The 15,713-nt window shown below is 38.5% G+C and overlaps 1 protein-coding gene across 1 annotated transcript; it reads right to left on the minus strand.

Moving 5' to 3' along the window:
• Window positions 1-6,238: 6,238 nt before the first annotated feature.
• LOC307130820 (kielin/chordin-like protein) lies at window positions 6,239-15,713 on the minus strand. The gene is made up of 5 exons (XM_079824034.1): window positions 15,159-15,713; window positions 14,733-14,921; window positions 14,354-14,643; window positions 13,201-13,472; window positions 6,239-7,901 (listed from the first exon to the last, which is right to left on the minus strand). The coding sequence occupies exons 1-5, from the start codon at window positions 15,270-15,272 to the stop codon at window positions 7,879-7,881; spliced, it is 888 nt and encodes a 295-aa protein (XP_079680160.1). The 5' UTR covers window positions 15,273-15,713; the 3' UTR covers window positions 6,239-7,878.

The following is a 15,713-nucleotide window of genomic DNA, read 5'->3' on the forward strand; positions in this document are numbered from 1 at the left end:
TCATGTGTGGAGGAAAATGTGTGACGTTTTGCCCGTCCTAGAAAGAGTTTGGTGTAACTGCTGTGGTCCCACGTGAGTATTTGCCCTGTATTTTGTAGTCGTCGGGTAGGTTGGACCTGCCACTTTGTTATTTTGCCTTTTTTATTTTTAGTGGTTATTCGGAGTGGGGGTACGTTTCAGTTCACGTGTGGCTGATCTTGTTAATGGGATCGGTACGCAGGTGGGCATGAGTTTAGCGTTTAAAGTCGCCCCGAGCCCCTAACGCCACTGAAGATTAGATGGTAAAAATAACTATTACAGGGTAAATGCATTTGTTTTCTGTGGGATCGCTGTTAGCTACAGTTAGTGTCAGCCGCGTTTGTTTAGTTGCGTAAACGATCGTTAATTAGTGAGAGCAAGTTGTTTATATACGTGCATGTACGTTTGCCATTTATTTGTTTATTCGAGTGCGGATAAAAGTTTGTTGAAATGGCTTCGGTGGTGGATACTTTTCATGAATCTCCATCTGAAGAACTGCTTTCTTTGTGTACAAAGGAGCAGTTGTTGCAGATAGCAGAGTTTTATAAAATAGAAATAACCTCTAAGGATAAGAATTTAAAGGAAACTTTGCGCAGTATTCTGAAAGGTAATCTGGTTAAATTGGGTATTCTAGAAAGGCCCTTAGCAGAGGAAACGGCTGGTCCTTCTATGGGAGATCATGCCATTCGTTTGAGAGAATTAGCTTTGAAAGAAAAAGAGTTGGAGTTTGAAAATGCAAAATTAGAGTTTCGAAAACGTGAATTGGATCATGAGTTTGCATTAAAAAAAATGGAATTAGAAATGGCCACTAAGAAGGGTGCTGCTGGCTCTGAATTTGATGTGGGAAGAAATCGGAGGATGGTTCCTCCTTTTCGCGAAAGGGATGTTGAAAAATACTTTAGTCATTTTGAGAGAGTTGCGATTACTCTAAAGTGGCCTGCAGATTTTTGGTGTTTATTACTGCAATGTGTGATCACTGGTAAGGCGCAGGAAGCTTACTCTGCTTTGACTATAGACGAAGCAGCAGATTATGAAACCGTGAAATCTGCCATTCTAAAAGCCTATGAATTAGTTCCGGAGGCGTATAGACAGCGTTTTAGACATTATGTGAAACTTTCTGATCAGACTTATGTGGAGTTTGCGCACGAGAGAGATATTATTTGATAGATGGTGCGCCTCTAAAAAAGCTGAAAGCAGAGAACAGTTGCGACAACTGATGTTGGTGGAAGATTTAAAAAATGGCTTGCCTGCGGTTCTTTCTACATATTTAAATGAACAGAGGGCTGAGACACTTCACAACTCTGCTATGTTAGCCGATGACTTTGTGCTGACGCATAAGGTAGCGTTTAAGGAGAAGTCATGGGACCGATCTCCTGTTCCTTCATCAATCTTAGGTTATAAAAAGTCATCTGGCAATAAAACAGTCGTTCCTTCTGATGATAGGGCTTGTTTTTATTGTAAAGCTTCTGGACATTTAATTGTAAACTGTCCCATTCTTAAAAAGAAGTTCAGCCCAAAGTCTGTTGGTTTGATTTCAGGTGATTTTTATTCGAAATCCGTTCTTCCTTCTGACTCCATGACTCAGCCTGAGAAGGCTGGATATGGGCCATTCCTGAATAGTGGAACTGTGTCCGTGTCTAGTTCTGATGAGTGTGTGTCGGTAAGCATCCTCAGAGATACCGGGGCTGCTTTGTCATTCATTTTGGAGGGAGTATTACCATTGTCTGAGAAGACTGCTACTGGTACTTTTGCTCTAGTGCGAGGTTTCGAAATGGGAGTTATAGAAGTTCCGTTACACCGTGTTCACTTGAACTCCGAATTGGTGTCGGGGAACGTGATAGTAGGTGTTCGTTCGTCTTTGCCCATTCCTGACGTAACTTTCATCCTGGGAAACGATTTGGCTGGAGGCAGTGTGTGGAGCTGTTCAAATGTGCCACCTGAAGTTGTAATGTCACCTCTTGCTGCTTCTTCTGATGAGTGTGCTGTAAAGCACCCTGATGTGTTTTCAGCATGTGCGGTTACACGATCTATGGTTAAACCGGATGTTCACCTCTCAGAGGAGGTGGATTTAAGTGGTTCGTGGTTTGAGAATCCTGATTTAACCAATTTGTCTTCTGTTGCTCCACAGGAGGAACTGGATTCTACGGAGCCCGGCACGTCACCTATAGGAGAAAAAAAATCAATCCGTGCAGACGGTTTTCCAATCCGTTCTCTCAGTTTATAAACCGTGATCACGAATTCTTAAACTGTTCTCTCGGTTTAACAAATCGTGCCCACGGATTAATAACCCGTACCCACGAATTTCCAATCCGTGCGCTCAGATTTTGCAAATCGTACCCTCGGTTTTTAATTCCGTTCCCACAAATTCATAATCCGTGCGCACGCTTTAACAATCCGTGCGCACGGGTTTGTAAAAACTTTACTCACGGATTCATTTTAGAAGAGGAACGAACAGCAAACTCCCAGGTACAAACGAATCTTATTGTTTTATTGTGTATTAATCATCAAATTATAATAACTGCAGTGATTCTCTATAAACGGGTAGCGGAATACAACGATTTAATAAGAATTATGTGCGTCAAAATCTTGTTACATTGTAGTAATCTTAGCACTTTATTATTATTGCCTAATAAACCTGGCATTGTGTATTATGACTTTTAATTTCTTTGTTCCCTTTTCTTCTTCTAAATGCATGTAGCCTAAATGCTACAATATACAAATAATAATTATAATAATAACAATTATTTGTATGTATATATATATATATATATATATATATATATATATATATATATATATATATATATATATATATATATATATATATAATATCATAAAATAATTAATGAATGCTTTAGGCCTATAAAAAAAAGGTTATACAGTTTTAGAAATGTTTGTGTAGGCTACTATTCATTCTTAACATGAAGACTTGTTTTGGTGATTTTATTATACTATGCTTTTTGCCCAAAATGGACTTTAAAAGATACAAATAATGACTCTCTCTCTTTCTGTGTGTGTCTGCCCTTAGACTTCCATCCACCTCGAGCTCACAATTATTCCATGTAGGATGGACAGATTTGGACTAATTCAACATTACTTTGACCTAGGTCTAAAGTATGAAGACATTCTTCATATTTTAAGTGTTAAACATGGGATTATTATCAGCATTAAGACACTTAAAAAAATCTTAAGTAGAAATGGACTATTTCGCAGAAAAAATTTTGACAACTTAATTGATGTTATTCAGTTTGTTAGGGAAGAGCTCCAAGGCTCAGGAGCATTGCATGGATATAGATGGATGTACAGTAAATGCAAGGAAAGAGGACTTCATGTGCGCAAAGAAGACGTCCGCCTCATTCTGTCCACTCTTGACCCACTGGGCACCGAAATGCGAAGAAAAAGAAGACTGCACAGAAGAGCTTACTTTTCAAAAGGCCCCAACTTTCTATGGCATGTTGACTCTTATGATAAATTGAAGCCATTTGGCATTTGTATCAATGGGGCAATAGATGGATTCTCAAGGAGAATACTATGGTTGAATGCATACTGCACAAGCAGTGATCCTAAAGTCATAGGGGGTTACTTCCTTGAGACAGTAAGAAGTCTTGGTGGCTGTCCTCGAATCTTCAGAGCAGATATGGGAACAGAAAACAGCACCATAAGGGATATACAGCGGTACTTGCGACGTAGGGATGCTGATTCACTGGCTGGAGAAAAAAGCTTTATCTATGGCAAAAGTACGGCCAACCAGAGAATTGAGAGCTGGTGGGGTATCCTTAGAAAAGAGTGTGTGGAACTTTGGCTTGAATATTTTCACCAAATTAAAGATGAAGGCAACTTTGATGGCAGCTTTTTGGACAAGAACCTTATGTTATTCTGTTTCCTGGGCTTAATCCAGGTAATTAGTGAATCCTCTCTCTCTCTCTCTCTCTCTCTCTCTCTCTCACTCACACACACACACACACACACACACACACACACACACACACACACACACACACGCACACACATCCTTTTTTATACTAGTTTGTGGAGTCCAAATATCTTCACAAAGATAGCTAAATAAGGAATTTATGATGTTGTTGGGTCCTTCAGTTGGACTTATCCACCAACTGTCTTAATTTTAAAAAATTGTATGCAATTTAAAATAAACGTTCTATTTTAATACACTTTAAAATTTAATTTATCTGATTTATTAATCAAAGGTGATTTTTCAGCATCATACTCTTCAGTGTCACATGATGCTGATTTATTATCAATGTTAGAAACAGTTTTGCTGCATATATATATATATATATATATATATATATATATATATATATATATATATATATATGTGTATATATATGTATATATATGTATATATATATATATATATATATATATATATATATATATATATATATATATATACATAACCTTTTGTAACAATATAAGTCTTTACTGTCCCTTTTAATGATTTTTGCTCATCCTTGCAGAATAAAAGTATTGATTTCTTTCAAGATAAACAAAAGATTTATTTAAGTAAATGCTGCTATTTATTTATTTATTTTAACTTTTTATTCATCAAATAATCCTGAAAAAGCATCACAGGATCAAAACAAACAAACAAAAGCAAGCAGTTTCCAACAATGATAATAATTATAATCAGCATACTAGAATGTTCATACTAGAAAGGGATCATGTGACTGACGACTGGAGTAATAATGATGACAATTCAGCTTTAATCACAGAAATAAATTCTTATAAGAATGTTAAAATTAATACCCATTGTATAGGTTTAAGGTTTTTTATAGGCTTATGGAGTCATATTTAGTCTTATAAAAGATGTTGTCATGTCAAACTTTCCTCATTTTACTATCTTTGTGCAGACATTTGGTCCTCACAAAGTGTAGAGTAGTGAGAGTAGTGATTTTTACCACTATTTGTGACTTTTACAGGAAGATCTGGATTCCACCAAAGACACTTGGAACAGCCACCTGATTCGTCCTTCAAGGAACAGCCTTGTACCCCACGGTCGACCAGATGTTATGTACACCCTACCTGAATTATATGACACAGAAGACTACATATGTCATGTACTGGTGGAAGACTGTGCCACCTGCGAAGATCAATGTATCCATCGCTCTGATGTTGCTTGTGATGAGGACATTTTCACCCTGTGTGCACACATCATGGCTCAACATCACCTCAGGCTTCCCAAGGATAGGTACACAGCGCTTGATCTCTACCTTGCTCTTAGACAAGAGCTGAATACACTGTTAAATGTGAGATAAAGACGTGCTGAGAAATCATTTGGTACTGCAAAAGTTATGGACTTTTCTTAAATTCTTTAATTATTAGAGTCACCGTAATTTTAGGGAACACCAGCAGCATAGTCAGGCTTTTGTCTGTTTTTTATGGTATTCATCCATTCATCTATTTAATGTTTCTGCTGTATAGTCTTGTATACTACATATACATATTTAATAAAAAAAAAAGCCAGATTGTATCTTTTCTGTTTGTTTATTTTTTTTTAAGACACTGTATTCAGTAGAACAGAATTAATTAATAAACCTCTTAATAAACTTCTAACATTGTTGCTTTTGTAAAATTTGTAAGAACAATTTTTGTATATAAATGACTGAGAGCAGGAAACAGAAATACATAAACAATGAAATTGAGATGTAATAACATGCTGCTGCTGCTGCTGCTGCTGCTGCTGCACACACTGTCTGACCACCTTGGACAAACACAACATTGAGGATAATATTAGATAAGGATAATTCACAAGGATTACTGACATTGGTTATTTTCTGTATCCTTACCTTTATGCAATATCCATCACCCATACGTTTGCATCAAGGACATTTGCAAACTCTTCTGCAAGCTCAAGGTACGAAGTGTAATTATTTGGAACTTCCAACACACATCCACAGGTGTGGGACTGGGGACTTCTTGTGAAGAAACTCTTTGGCTGAAAGAACTGGACATGAATAAACTTTGCAACAAGGAGATCAGCTCCTACGAACAAACAAATAATTCAGTAAACAATTTAATATGTATACATATAATAATAATACTATATAATATTATACACAACATAAGGAAATTCAAAACATTTTATAATAATCTATTTACTTATTTATAAATTAAGTGTAATAAATAAATATATAGTTTCATATCAATAACATGTTATATTGTAATGAATATAATGATAGCAAAATAAGTAATCAGTCACCTGTGCAAAAACGCAGAAACTTCCTGAGCCGAACATCACTGAGGTTCTTGATGAATCTCTTCAGATAATCCATGATCTGGCTTTCTCTGTTGTTCAGTGTTTCATGTTTTAGTATGGCTACAACTTTCCTAGCTGTTGGAGTAAGGCTGATCATCAGTTCATTCAGTCCTCCTGATGGCAGTTTCAGCTCTTTTAAAACTGGACTCCAACACTCTGCTATGTAAGCTGGATCTTGCACAATTTCTTTGTGTGCCACATCAAGTAATATCTGCTTGGCATTTTTTTCAGTGATAACAAGTTTCACTTCATGAGCTTCCAAGAATTCAATCCATTCTTCTCTTTCAGAGACAGATGTAAAGTCTCTCATTGCTTCTTCAACAAGGTGCTTTTCCTCTTGAGGAACTATCTCCAAAAATGCTGTGAAGAGCTCATCCTCATCAATTTCAAGTCCAAGGCAGTAACACAGAAAAGGCTTGGCCAACACAATGGGAAAGTATTGAACAATATTGTAACCAAGAACCATCACTTTAGCTACATTTTCCCATTCATCTTTCATATCGTGTCTTGTCATGGGTACCTTTAATGTGCTTCCTGCTGTACATTTCATGAAAAAAGTACCCCAGTACTCACTTAGTGCATCTCTGAGAATTCCACCATTGTCTTGTCCTTTCTCAGAGCTACCATTAGGTAGGACCATCTCAATTTCTACAAGACAGTCATTGACAGATATTAAGCCATCTGTGAAAGCTGCATTTAGATCTTGGAAAATGTGTCCCCTGCGAAGCCTTAACTTGATATCATGTGGCTTATCTTGCACTATTTCAGCAGGGTCCATTGGTAGAGTGTCATCCAGTATTGTACTGTCTTGCAAAACAGTATATCCAAACTGAATTTCTTCATCAATTGAAACTGAGCTGTGCATTACATTCATGATACCTGGTTCTAAAATCACTACACCGTCTTCTGACAAAAATGACGAATCAATGATGGAACCATTCTCCTCAGTTATAGCAACAGGTTCTTCATCGCATTCACGCGAAATGGCAGAGGTAGAAGGACCTTCAGGTACATACTCATCTACTCTTTGAATGCTTGTGCTTGCAGTTGTGTCTGTCCTCTTGCAAGACAGATACAGTCTCAGTATCTTTACCTTCCTCATTTCATATTGTTCACTTAATGTTGTTTGTGGATCTACTTCTTCCTCTGTGAAGTCTCTTAATTTCAGCTCAAATTCATTTATATCCCCTAATTTATTTTTTCCATTTGGAAAGAACAGCTCCTTGCCACACTCCAATAGTTCTGCCATGGTAGCACTCTTTAAAGCCTTTAAGTGTCTGGTTCCACCACCTCGTTTCTCTTTGATTTGGACAAAGGAGCCACGGACCTCTTCAAACAGTCCCATTTGGTAAGTTCGCTCAGTTTTTTGGGCATTTGTGTTTCCACTGAGTTTTTCTGAACGATTATCACAATGCTTCCTCTTTCTGTCCCGCTTTCCTTGCAATTTTGCCATGAGGTTTTCTGTGGCTTTAGATACTATGGTGTTTCCTTCTAATGCAGCTACTTCTCTTCTGCAGTACTGTCTTATTGCTATCCGGTCTCCAAATCTGGGGACGTACGTCAGTAGTTGCTCATCCGACATACTATTGACGACATAGCAGTCCATCTAAAAGAAAAGAGGAAAAAAAAATGTAAAAGACAATCTGCCTGCAAAAGCTTTCATTATTTCATTAAATTTCATTAAATTTCATTAAATTTCATTAAATTTCAGTTAATTTGAGTAAATTATTGACTAATCTTTTAATTTAATAAAAGTACATTTATTATTTATTTTATGATCCCTTTCATTAGCCAATTTATTTGTATTGACTAACAGATGGTGCAGTTTCACTATGATTCCTGCTTTTCAAGCTTCCTTATGGCTATTACCATAAATTATGAAATTATATTTTCTGCCACTAAAACATTTTTATTAATTTATTTTCTATATGTGAAGCAGAGCTGTCTTGTGTACGTATAGATGATCTTTAATCAAATTGCATTAGGAAATATACAGCATAGTTTGTTTCCTCAAAAGTGACTGACAACCAAAGTAAGTTTGTTTCGTGTTGTCAGAGTTATGCATGTAAGGCTTCACTGGTTAATGTTATTATTAAATAACTAGGCCTATTATAACATTTAATTCAGCCAGAGAGCAAATATTGACAACATAACCTGTAGGCTGCATTATTTGTTTGGTATTGCTTTTTACCTTCTCCTCTCGAAACGCTGACAGAGTGGCGTCATCCAACTCTCTATCGTTTTTTAGAAAGTTCAGGAAATTCTCCATTTTGTAAAATAAAGATTATTTATTTACAATAGATTATGCATCGCACCTAAATAGGTGGCCTGGTTGAATCTACCGCAAAGATTGGAGGCGGGGCCACAAATCCGTGAGTAAAGTTTTTACAAACCCGTGCGCACGGATTGTTAAAGCGTGCGCACGGATTATGAATTTGTGGGAACGGATTTAAAAACCGAGGGTACGATTTGCAAAATCTGAGCGCACGGATTGGAAATTCGTGGGTACGGGTTATTAATCCGTGGGCACGATTTGTTAAACCGAGAGAACAGTTTAAGAATTCGTGATCACGGTTTATAAACTGAGAGAACGGATTGGAAAACCGTCTGCACGGATTGATTTTTTTTCTCCTATAGGTGACGTGCCGGGCTCCGTAGGATTCGCATCCTCTGAGTGCTGAAAACGTTTTTGAACTTCTTGGTGATTCGTCTCTGTCTTCTGACAAACTAATTGCCACTCAAAGGTCAGATCCTACGCTTGCGTCATTGTTTGAAGTAGTTCATACAGAACAGACATTTGGGAATGCACCCCAGGTTTACTTTCTCAGAGATGGGATATTGATGAGAAAGTGGGTGCCTTCTAACTCGTCTGATATCTGGGATGCTGTTGATCAAATTGTGATTCCAGTGGGATATCGAGACATGATATTAAGTGTGGCTCATGACGGTACAGCTGGTCATTTGGGTGCAAGAAAAACATACCATCGAGTTTTGCGTAACTTTTACTGGCCTGGTTTGAAGAAAGATGTGTCCCGCTATTGTCAAACTTGCCATACTTGTCAAATGGTTAGGAAGCCTAATCAAACTATTCCTCCTGCTCCATTGTTTCCGGTTCCTGTGGTGACTGAACCTTTTGAGCACATAATCATTGATAGTGTTGGGCCTCTTCCTCGGTCAAAGTCTGGTTGTAAATACTTGCTGACCATAATGTGCGCGACTACACGTTTTCCTGAGGCGGTACCTTTACGTACTATAACGGCGAGATCGATATCTAAAGCACTTGTTAAGTTCTTTACACTGTTCGGTTTACCGAAAATAGTCCAGAGCGATCAAGGTACTAATTTTACTTCTCGCACGTTTTCGCAAGTGCTTAACCGTCTCCACATTAAACATAATTTTTCATCTGCTTTTCATCCTGAAAGTCAGGGCGCTTTAGAAAGGTTTCACCAGACCTTGAAATCTATGCTTCGCTCTTACTGTTTCGAGCTGGAACGAGATTGGGAGGAGGGAATTCCGTGGCTACTTTTTGCTTCACACGAGGTAGTGCAGGAATCACTCGGGTTTAGTCCCGCTGATTTGGTCTTTGGCCATACTCCGCGTGGACCTTTGACAGTCCTGAAAGAAAGTTGGCTATCCGATCAAAAACGTAAATCTTTTCCTGAGTACGTTACTGATTTCCGTACCCGTCTTCATAGAGTCTGTGAGTTGGCTAGGAAAAATCTTGAAAAAGCACAAGGTAAAATGAAGGTCTGGTATGATAAGAAAGCCAGAGAACGACGTTTCAGACCAGGTGACAAAGTGTTGGTTTTGTTACCTGTGCTGGGAGGGTCACTGCAAGCCCGGTATAGTGGTCCTTATGTAGTGGAAAAGAAACTTTCCGACCGTGATTATGTTATTCATCTCCCAGATCGCCGTAAAAGTTCCAAAGTTTTCCATATTAACATGATTAAGACCTATCATGAGAGGGAGTTGAGTATTGAGAAGTCTCTGAAATGTGTTCCTCCCAGTATTAAACCAGGACCAGCTGACATGACTACTGCTGTATGCTTGGCTGTACCGGAACCGTTGTATGAAGAGGTGGGACCTTCTAAGTGTGTAGTTGAGGGTCGGTTGAAAAATTCTGAAGCGTTACTAACCTTGTCTAGTCAACTGTCACATTTATCTCCTCAGCAACAAACTGACATGTTGGAATTAGTTAAGAACTTCCCGATGTTGTTTAGTGACATTCCTACACAAACGTCTGTTATAGAGCACGATATAGATGTGGGGCGTAAGCTAGAAGGTACTGTAATGGTGAAGGTTCATTTTTGGGGGGTGAAGGTGTTACATATTCATGTATTTGTGATTTGTTTGTTTTGTGTTACGATCTGACTGTCCTCAAGGGGGCGAGTATATGTCTTTGTTTTCATTAGGGACTGATTGCCGGCACCTGTGGATCCTGTTTGTTTGGCATAAGAAGTCCAAGCAGCCAAACCTGTGCGGCGGGCGGGGTGCTCGGCGGTGGTTCTTTGTGCGCTCCTGTTGTGTCTAACCCCGGTTCATTTTCCTACCGTTATGTCTATATCATTTTGTTAATAAACCCCTGTTGTACGAGCCGTGTTGTCTATGTCCTCTCTTGTGTTATGGCTGCGGTCGTAACATAATTGTACAATCTTTAATGATGTCTTATAATTCAACCGCAATTATCGCCCCTTGAGAACTACTACACCGCTTTACAACCATAGGACAGGAAGAGCTAAATAAACGTATCATTGCATCTAAACCAACAACATGTTTATTAGATCCAATACCCACTAAACTACTGAAAGAGTTGTCACCTGTAGTGGAAGAGCATCTTCTCAATATTATTAACTCGTCTTTATCTTTAGGTCATGTTCCAAGAATATTCAAGTTGGCAGTCATAAAACCTCTCATTAAGAAGCCACAATTAGATCATAATAACCTAGCAAATTACAGACCAATTTCAAATCTTCCATTCATGTCTAAAATACTAGAAAAAGTTGTGTCCGCTCAATTGTGCTCTTTCTTGCAAGAAAATGATATCTATGAAAAATTTCAATCAGGATTCAGGCCGCATCACAGCACAGAAACCGCGCTCGTTAAAATCACAAATGATTTACTTCTAGCTTCTGAACAAGGCTGTATCTCAATACTAGTTCTACTCGATCTTAGTGCTGCGTTCGATACTATAGATCATAAAATACTCTTAGATCAACTTCAAAATTACACTGTTGTTCAGGGACAGGCATTAAACTGGTTTAGATCGTATTTATCAGACCGCTACCATTTTGTCTGTCTAAATGGGGAAAAATCAAAGATAACGTCAGTAGACTATGGGGTGCCGCAAGGATCCGTGCTAGGCCCTCTGCTATTCTCAATATATATGCTGCCACTTGGTAATATTATAAGAAAACATGGAATTAATTTCCACTGTTATGCTGATGACACTCAATTATATATTTCATCACGACCAGATGAAAACGCTAAATTATCTAAACTGACAGCGTGTGTGTTGAAGATATTAAATACTGGATGACGTGTAATTTTCTGCAATTAAATTCAGATAAAACGGAGGTATTACTTATTGGTCCAAAAAACTGCCCACAAAACCTCTCACAATACAACTTTAACTTGGAAGGATGTCCTGTCGCTTTATCCACTACAGTAAAAGACCTGGGTGTTATATTAGACCGCAACTTGTCTTTCGAAAATCATGTTTCATTTGTTACAAGAACGGCATTTTTCCACCTTAGAAACATTGCTAAGCTACGTAACATGCTATCTATTTCGGATGCAGAAAAGTTAGTTCATGCATTTGTGACCTCGAGACTAGATTACTGTAATGCTTTATTAGCTGGTTGTCCTGCATCATCAATAAACAAGCTACAGTTAGTCCAAAACGCAGCTGCTAGAGTTCTTACTAGGTCAAGAAAATATGATCATATAACACCAATTGTATCATCTCTACACTGGTTACCTATTAAGTTCTGTAACAATTACAAAGTATTGCTACTGACCTATAAAGCCCTAAATGGTTTAGCTCCAGTGTATTTAACAGATCTTCTATCGCCCTACAATCCATCGCGCTCTTTAAGATCACTAAACTCGAGGCTTCTGGTCATTCCTAGGATATCTAAGTCCACTAAGGGAGGGAGGGCTTTTTCACATTTAGCTCCTAAACTCTGGAATAGTCTTCCTGATATTGTTCGAGGTTCAGACTCGCTGTCCCAGTTTAAAACTAGATTAAAGACGCATCTCTTTAGCCAAGCATTCACATTATAAATAAGTTTTATACTACAGTTAAATCGCACCAACAGCATTAATATTCTGAACAGCAGCTATGCTAATTATTTCCCATCTGCTTTTCTGTTGTTATCTCGGGACACTAGTCCCGAGGTAACTAGTTCATCAGCTCCAGTTTGTATCCAGCCTCTCATGGAGACTTCAGATGCCCCTGTGATGAGACGACTCGACGCCTGTGAAGAGACGACTCAACGCCAGCGTTGTTATGGCCTAAAATAATCCATGATTGATTAACTTATTCTAACATTTTTCTTTAACATTCTCTTCCTAACATTTTGCTATGTACATTTATGAAATGCACTTTCTGTAAAGCTGCTTTGAAACAATGTGTATTGTGAAAAGCGCTATACAAATACATTTGAATTTAATTGAATTGAATTAAATGGATCATTTAATTTATTATAATTTTCCCATTGAGATCCGCAGATAGTGTTAGTCAGGGTTTTTCACATACACTTTCCTTCCACCAGACCATAAAAATTTAATTGCTGGAGGGGTTGTTACTTCACCTTTAGGATTTACATAAAAATACCCTCTGAGTTCTCTCTATGTCTCTAACAAAATTACAAAATATTCTGAACTGAAATATGATTTTGACTTACCACACCGCAGACCTGAGCGCCATTCTGGGATCTGTATCTCTAAGATGGCACAAGCTGTCTCGTAGGCCTCAACAGCTGAACATAGCATGCCATTTGCACGTGTGTAGAGACACAGATCATACACACAAGAGTAGTAGTAAGGTGCAGGGTCAACATGGAGATGGCAGTTCTGGAAGGGGCCAGTGGTGTTGGTGATAATACTACAGAGATCAGAATACCTCTGCCTCGATGGACACGCATCAGCATTACCGGCCTGGTCTCTGACACCGCAGCTGAAGAATACAAGGAAACTTCTGGTCAGTTTAATGCTTATACTATTTCATCATTTGGATAAAGAAAGAGTTTACAGGTGGACCATAAAACATAATTTGCTATTCATGTGTATTTTAAACTAGAGCAGTGCTTCTCCACTTGTTTTGAAGCAAAGATTTTCAAAAGATATTTTATATTGGAAACTGGATTTTGACAAAAAGCAATACAAAAAAGTGGTAACATTGAACATTAGCATGAAATCAATAGGTTGTCAGAGCGGAGTCATCTATAGTTATTCCGCACAGCTTTTACACCGGATACATAACTACATAAGTCCTTAGCTGATGCAACACTGAGAGTGTACACTTAACTGATGCAACCCTGAGAGTGTGCAACATTAGTGGCTGTGACACTCCAACTTACTCTATAGGCAATTTAGGGCATCAAATTCCCCTAACCTGCATGTCTTTGGATTTTGGGTAAAACCAGATAACCCAGAGGAAACCCACCCTGACACAAGGAGACCATGAAACCATATAAAGAAATGCCTCTTGGCTCAGCCAGGGCATGATATAGTCAATAATAAACCAATTAATGGATTTATGCAAATATGTTACATTTATGCAGTGTTTCATTCTGTTAGCAGCAGATAATTCACTCCATTTCATTCCATTTGCATTTGCCAGACACTTTTATACCAAATGATTTGCTTTCATGACATTCTGTACATTATCAGTTCACTTATTTCCTGTGAATCAAACCCATGGCCTTGCCTTTGACAGTGCCGTACCGTACTGTTTTCCTTTCCTGTCCACCACTTCATCAAAACAAACCCAAGACACATTTTTAGGTCACAACCCACCAGGTAAGAATTACCATCCTAAAGTCTTGTGGTTCTTACCCAGGAATGCTCGTGTCTGATTTCCAGCTCTGGCCAAAGGAAATGTCATCAGATGCGAGTTCTCCACTGGGCAGCGCTTTGTCATCCGTAGGATTACCATTGAAATTTCCACACATTCCACAGAGAGATCCATAGAATCTTTCGCTCACTCTGACTAGAAGGCTGCTATGTCCATCAAAATGGACAATGAATTCATTGAATGCATTTAGAATTACAAATCCCTGCTCCTCATGTACCTCTACAAGGTCATTGATTTGATAAGCTGGTGTGTCGATAGAATTTCCATTAACCTGGAAGGGAATTAGAAAATGTCTTCATAAGAAAAGAGAGAAGGTAATAGAAGATGATTTATAATCAAATTATTTAAAGTGTAACTTACTTTAACTTTCCTGTTCTGCCCAATAGTGATGTGTGTCTGTTGTCCATGCTGAGACAACCAAACATCGACTGCAGACACAAATGACACCACCATGTTCCCCCGGTGCCTGTTGGTGGCCACCACACGGAACTCCAGATCACCATCTGTAACATTACCGCAGGTCTGGGCAATCTCATACGAACACGTTCCCTTGTAGGATTGACACAGTACACAGTCTTCATTATTACTTTCAACTACATCACAGCTACAACTTCTCTCTCAAAAATATCTTGCAAGACATTGCATCCATTCACAAATTGAAAAATATTTATATATTTATGAGGAAAAAAAAACATTTGGAATCCAACCTTGTTTAATTCTAACACCAATAACCCTCCTTTGAATATACTTGACTGTTAAGTTATGTTGACTGCAAAAACCTGAAACCTGAAAGTGGGCCACAGCCCCATCAAAGGTGATGTAGTGGGGGTCACCCCAGACTGTGCATGTGGACATTGGACTGTAGCAGTCACGATGTCCATTTCTGACCGCACATTCCATGGCCACTGGGCAGAAAGATGCAGTGCAGCGCAGATCATTCGGAGCAAAACACTGACAGCATTGGGAACATGTTGAATCCCAGAACTGTTCACCAATCTACAAAATCAACAGTGACAATAAACTTTACATTTCCATAACATAACATCAGTGAGTATTTTTACATACAAAAACATGTGACCATGTGTTTTTTTAGGAGTACCATGTAAATGCATGTATTATGATGATCTTTGTACCATGGCACCACCACAGTTCCCTTTCAGTCGGTCGCGTTCGACTTACGTCGGTTGTACCGACGAATTGGGATCACTTCAGGGAGCCCCTATCAGCTTCGAGATATAGAGAACAGGCCAATGGGCCATTGGCGTGCGAGATTTGCATCTCGCGCTCCTCCCCGCACTGCGGGTATAAACAGGAAGCGAGAGCAGCACACTATTGTCCTTC

Source organism: Gobio gobio (assembly GCF_949357685.1).
Source record: "Gobio gobio genome assembly, chromosome: 8".
NCBI lineage: Eukaryota > Metazoa > Chordata > Actinopteri > Cypriniformes > Gobionidae > Gobio > Gobio gobio.

Excerpts from the sequence above, each read along its gene's own strand:
- LOC307130820 (XM_079824034.1), bottom strand. The coding sequence starts at position 15,272 with ATGGAATGTGCGGTCAGAAATGGACATCGTGACTGCTACAGTCCAATG. Across the intron at positions 14,922-15,158 it reads GGGCTGTGGCCCACTTTCAG|GGAACGTGTTCGTATGAGAT; the intron begins GTTTCAGGTTTT and ends CAATCCTACAAG. Across the intron at positions 13,473-14,353 it reads TCAGACACGAGCATTCCTGG|CTGCGGTGTCAGAGACCAGG; the intron begins GTAAGAACCACA and ends TGTATTCTTCAG.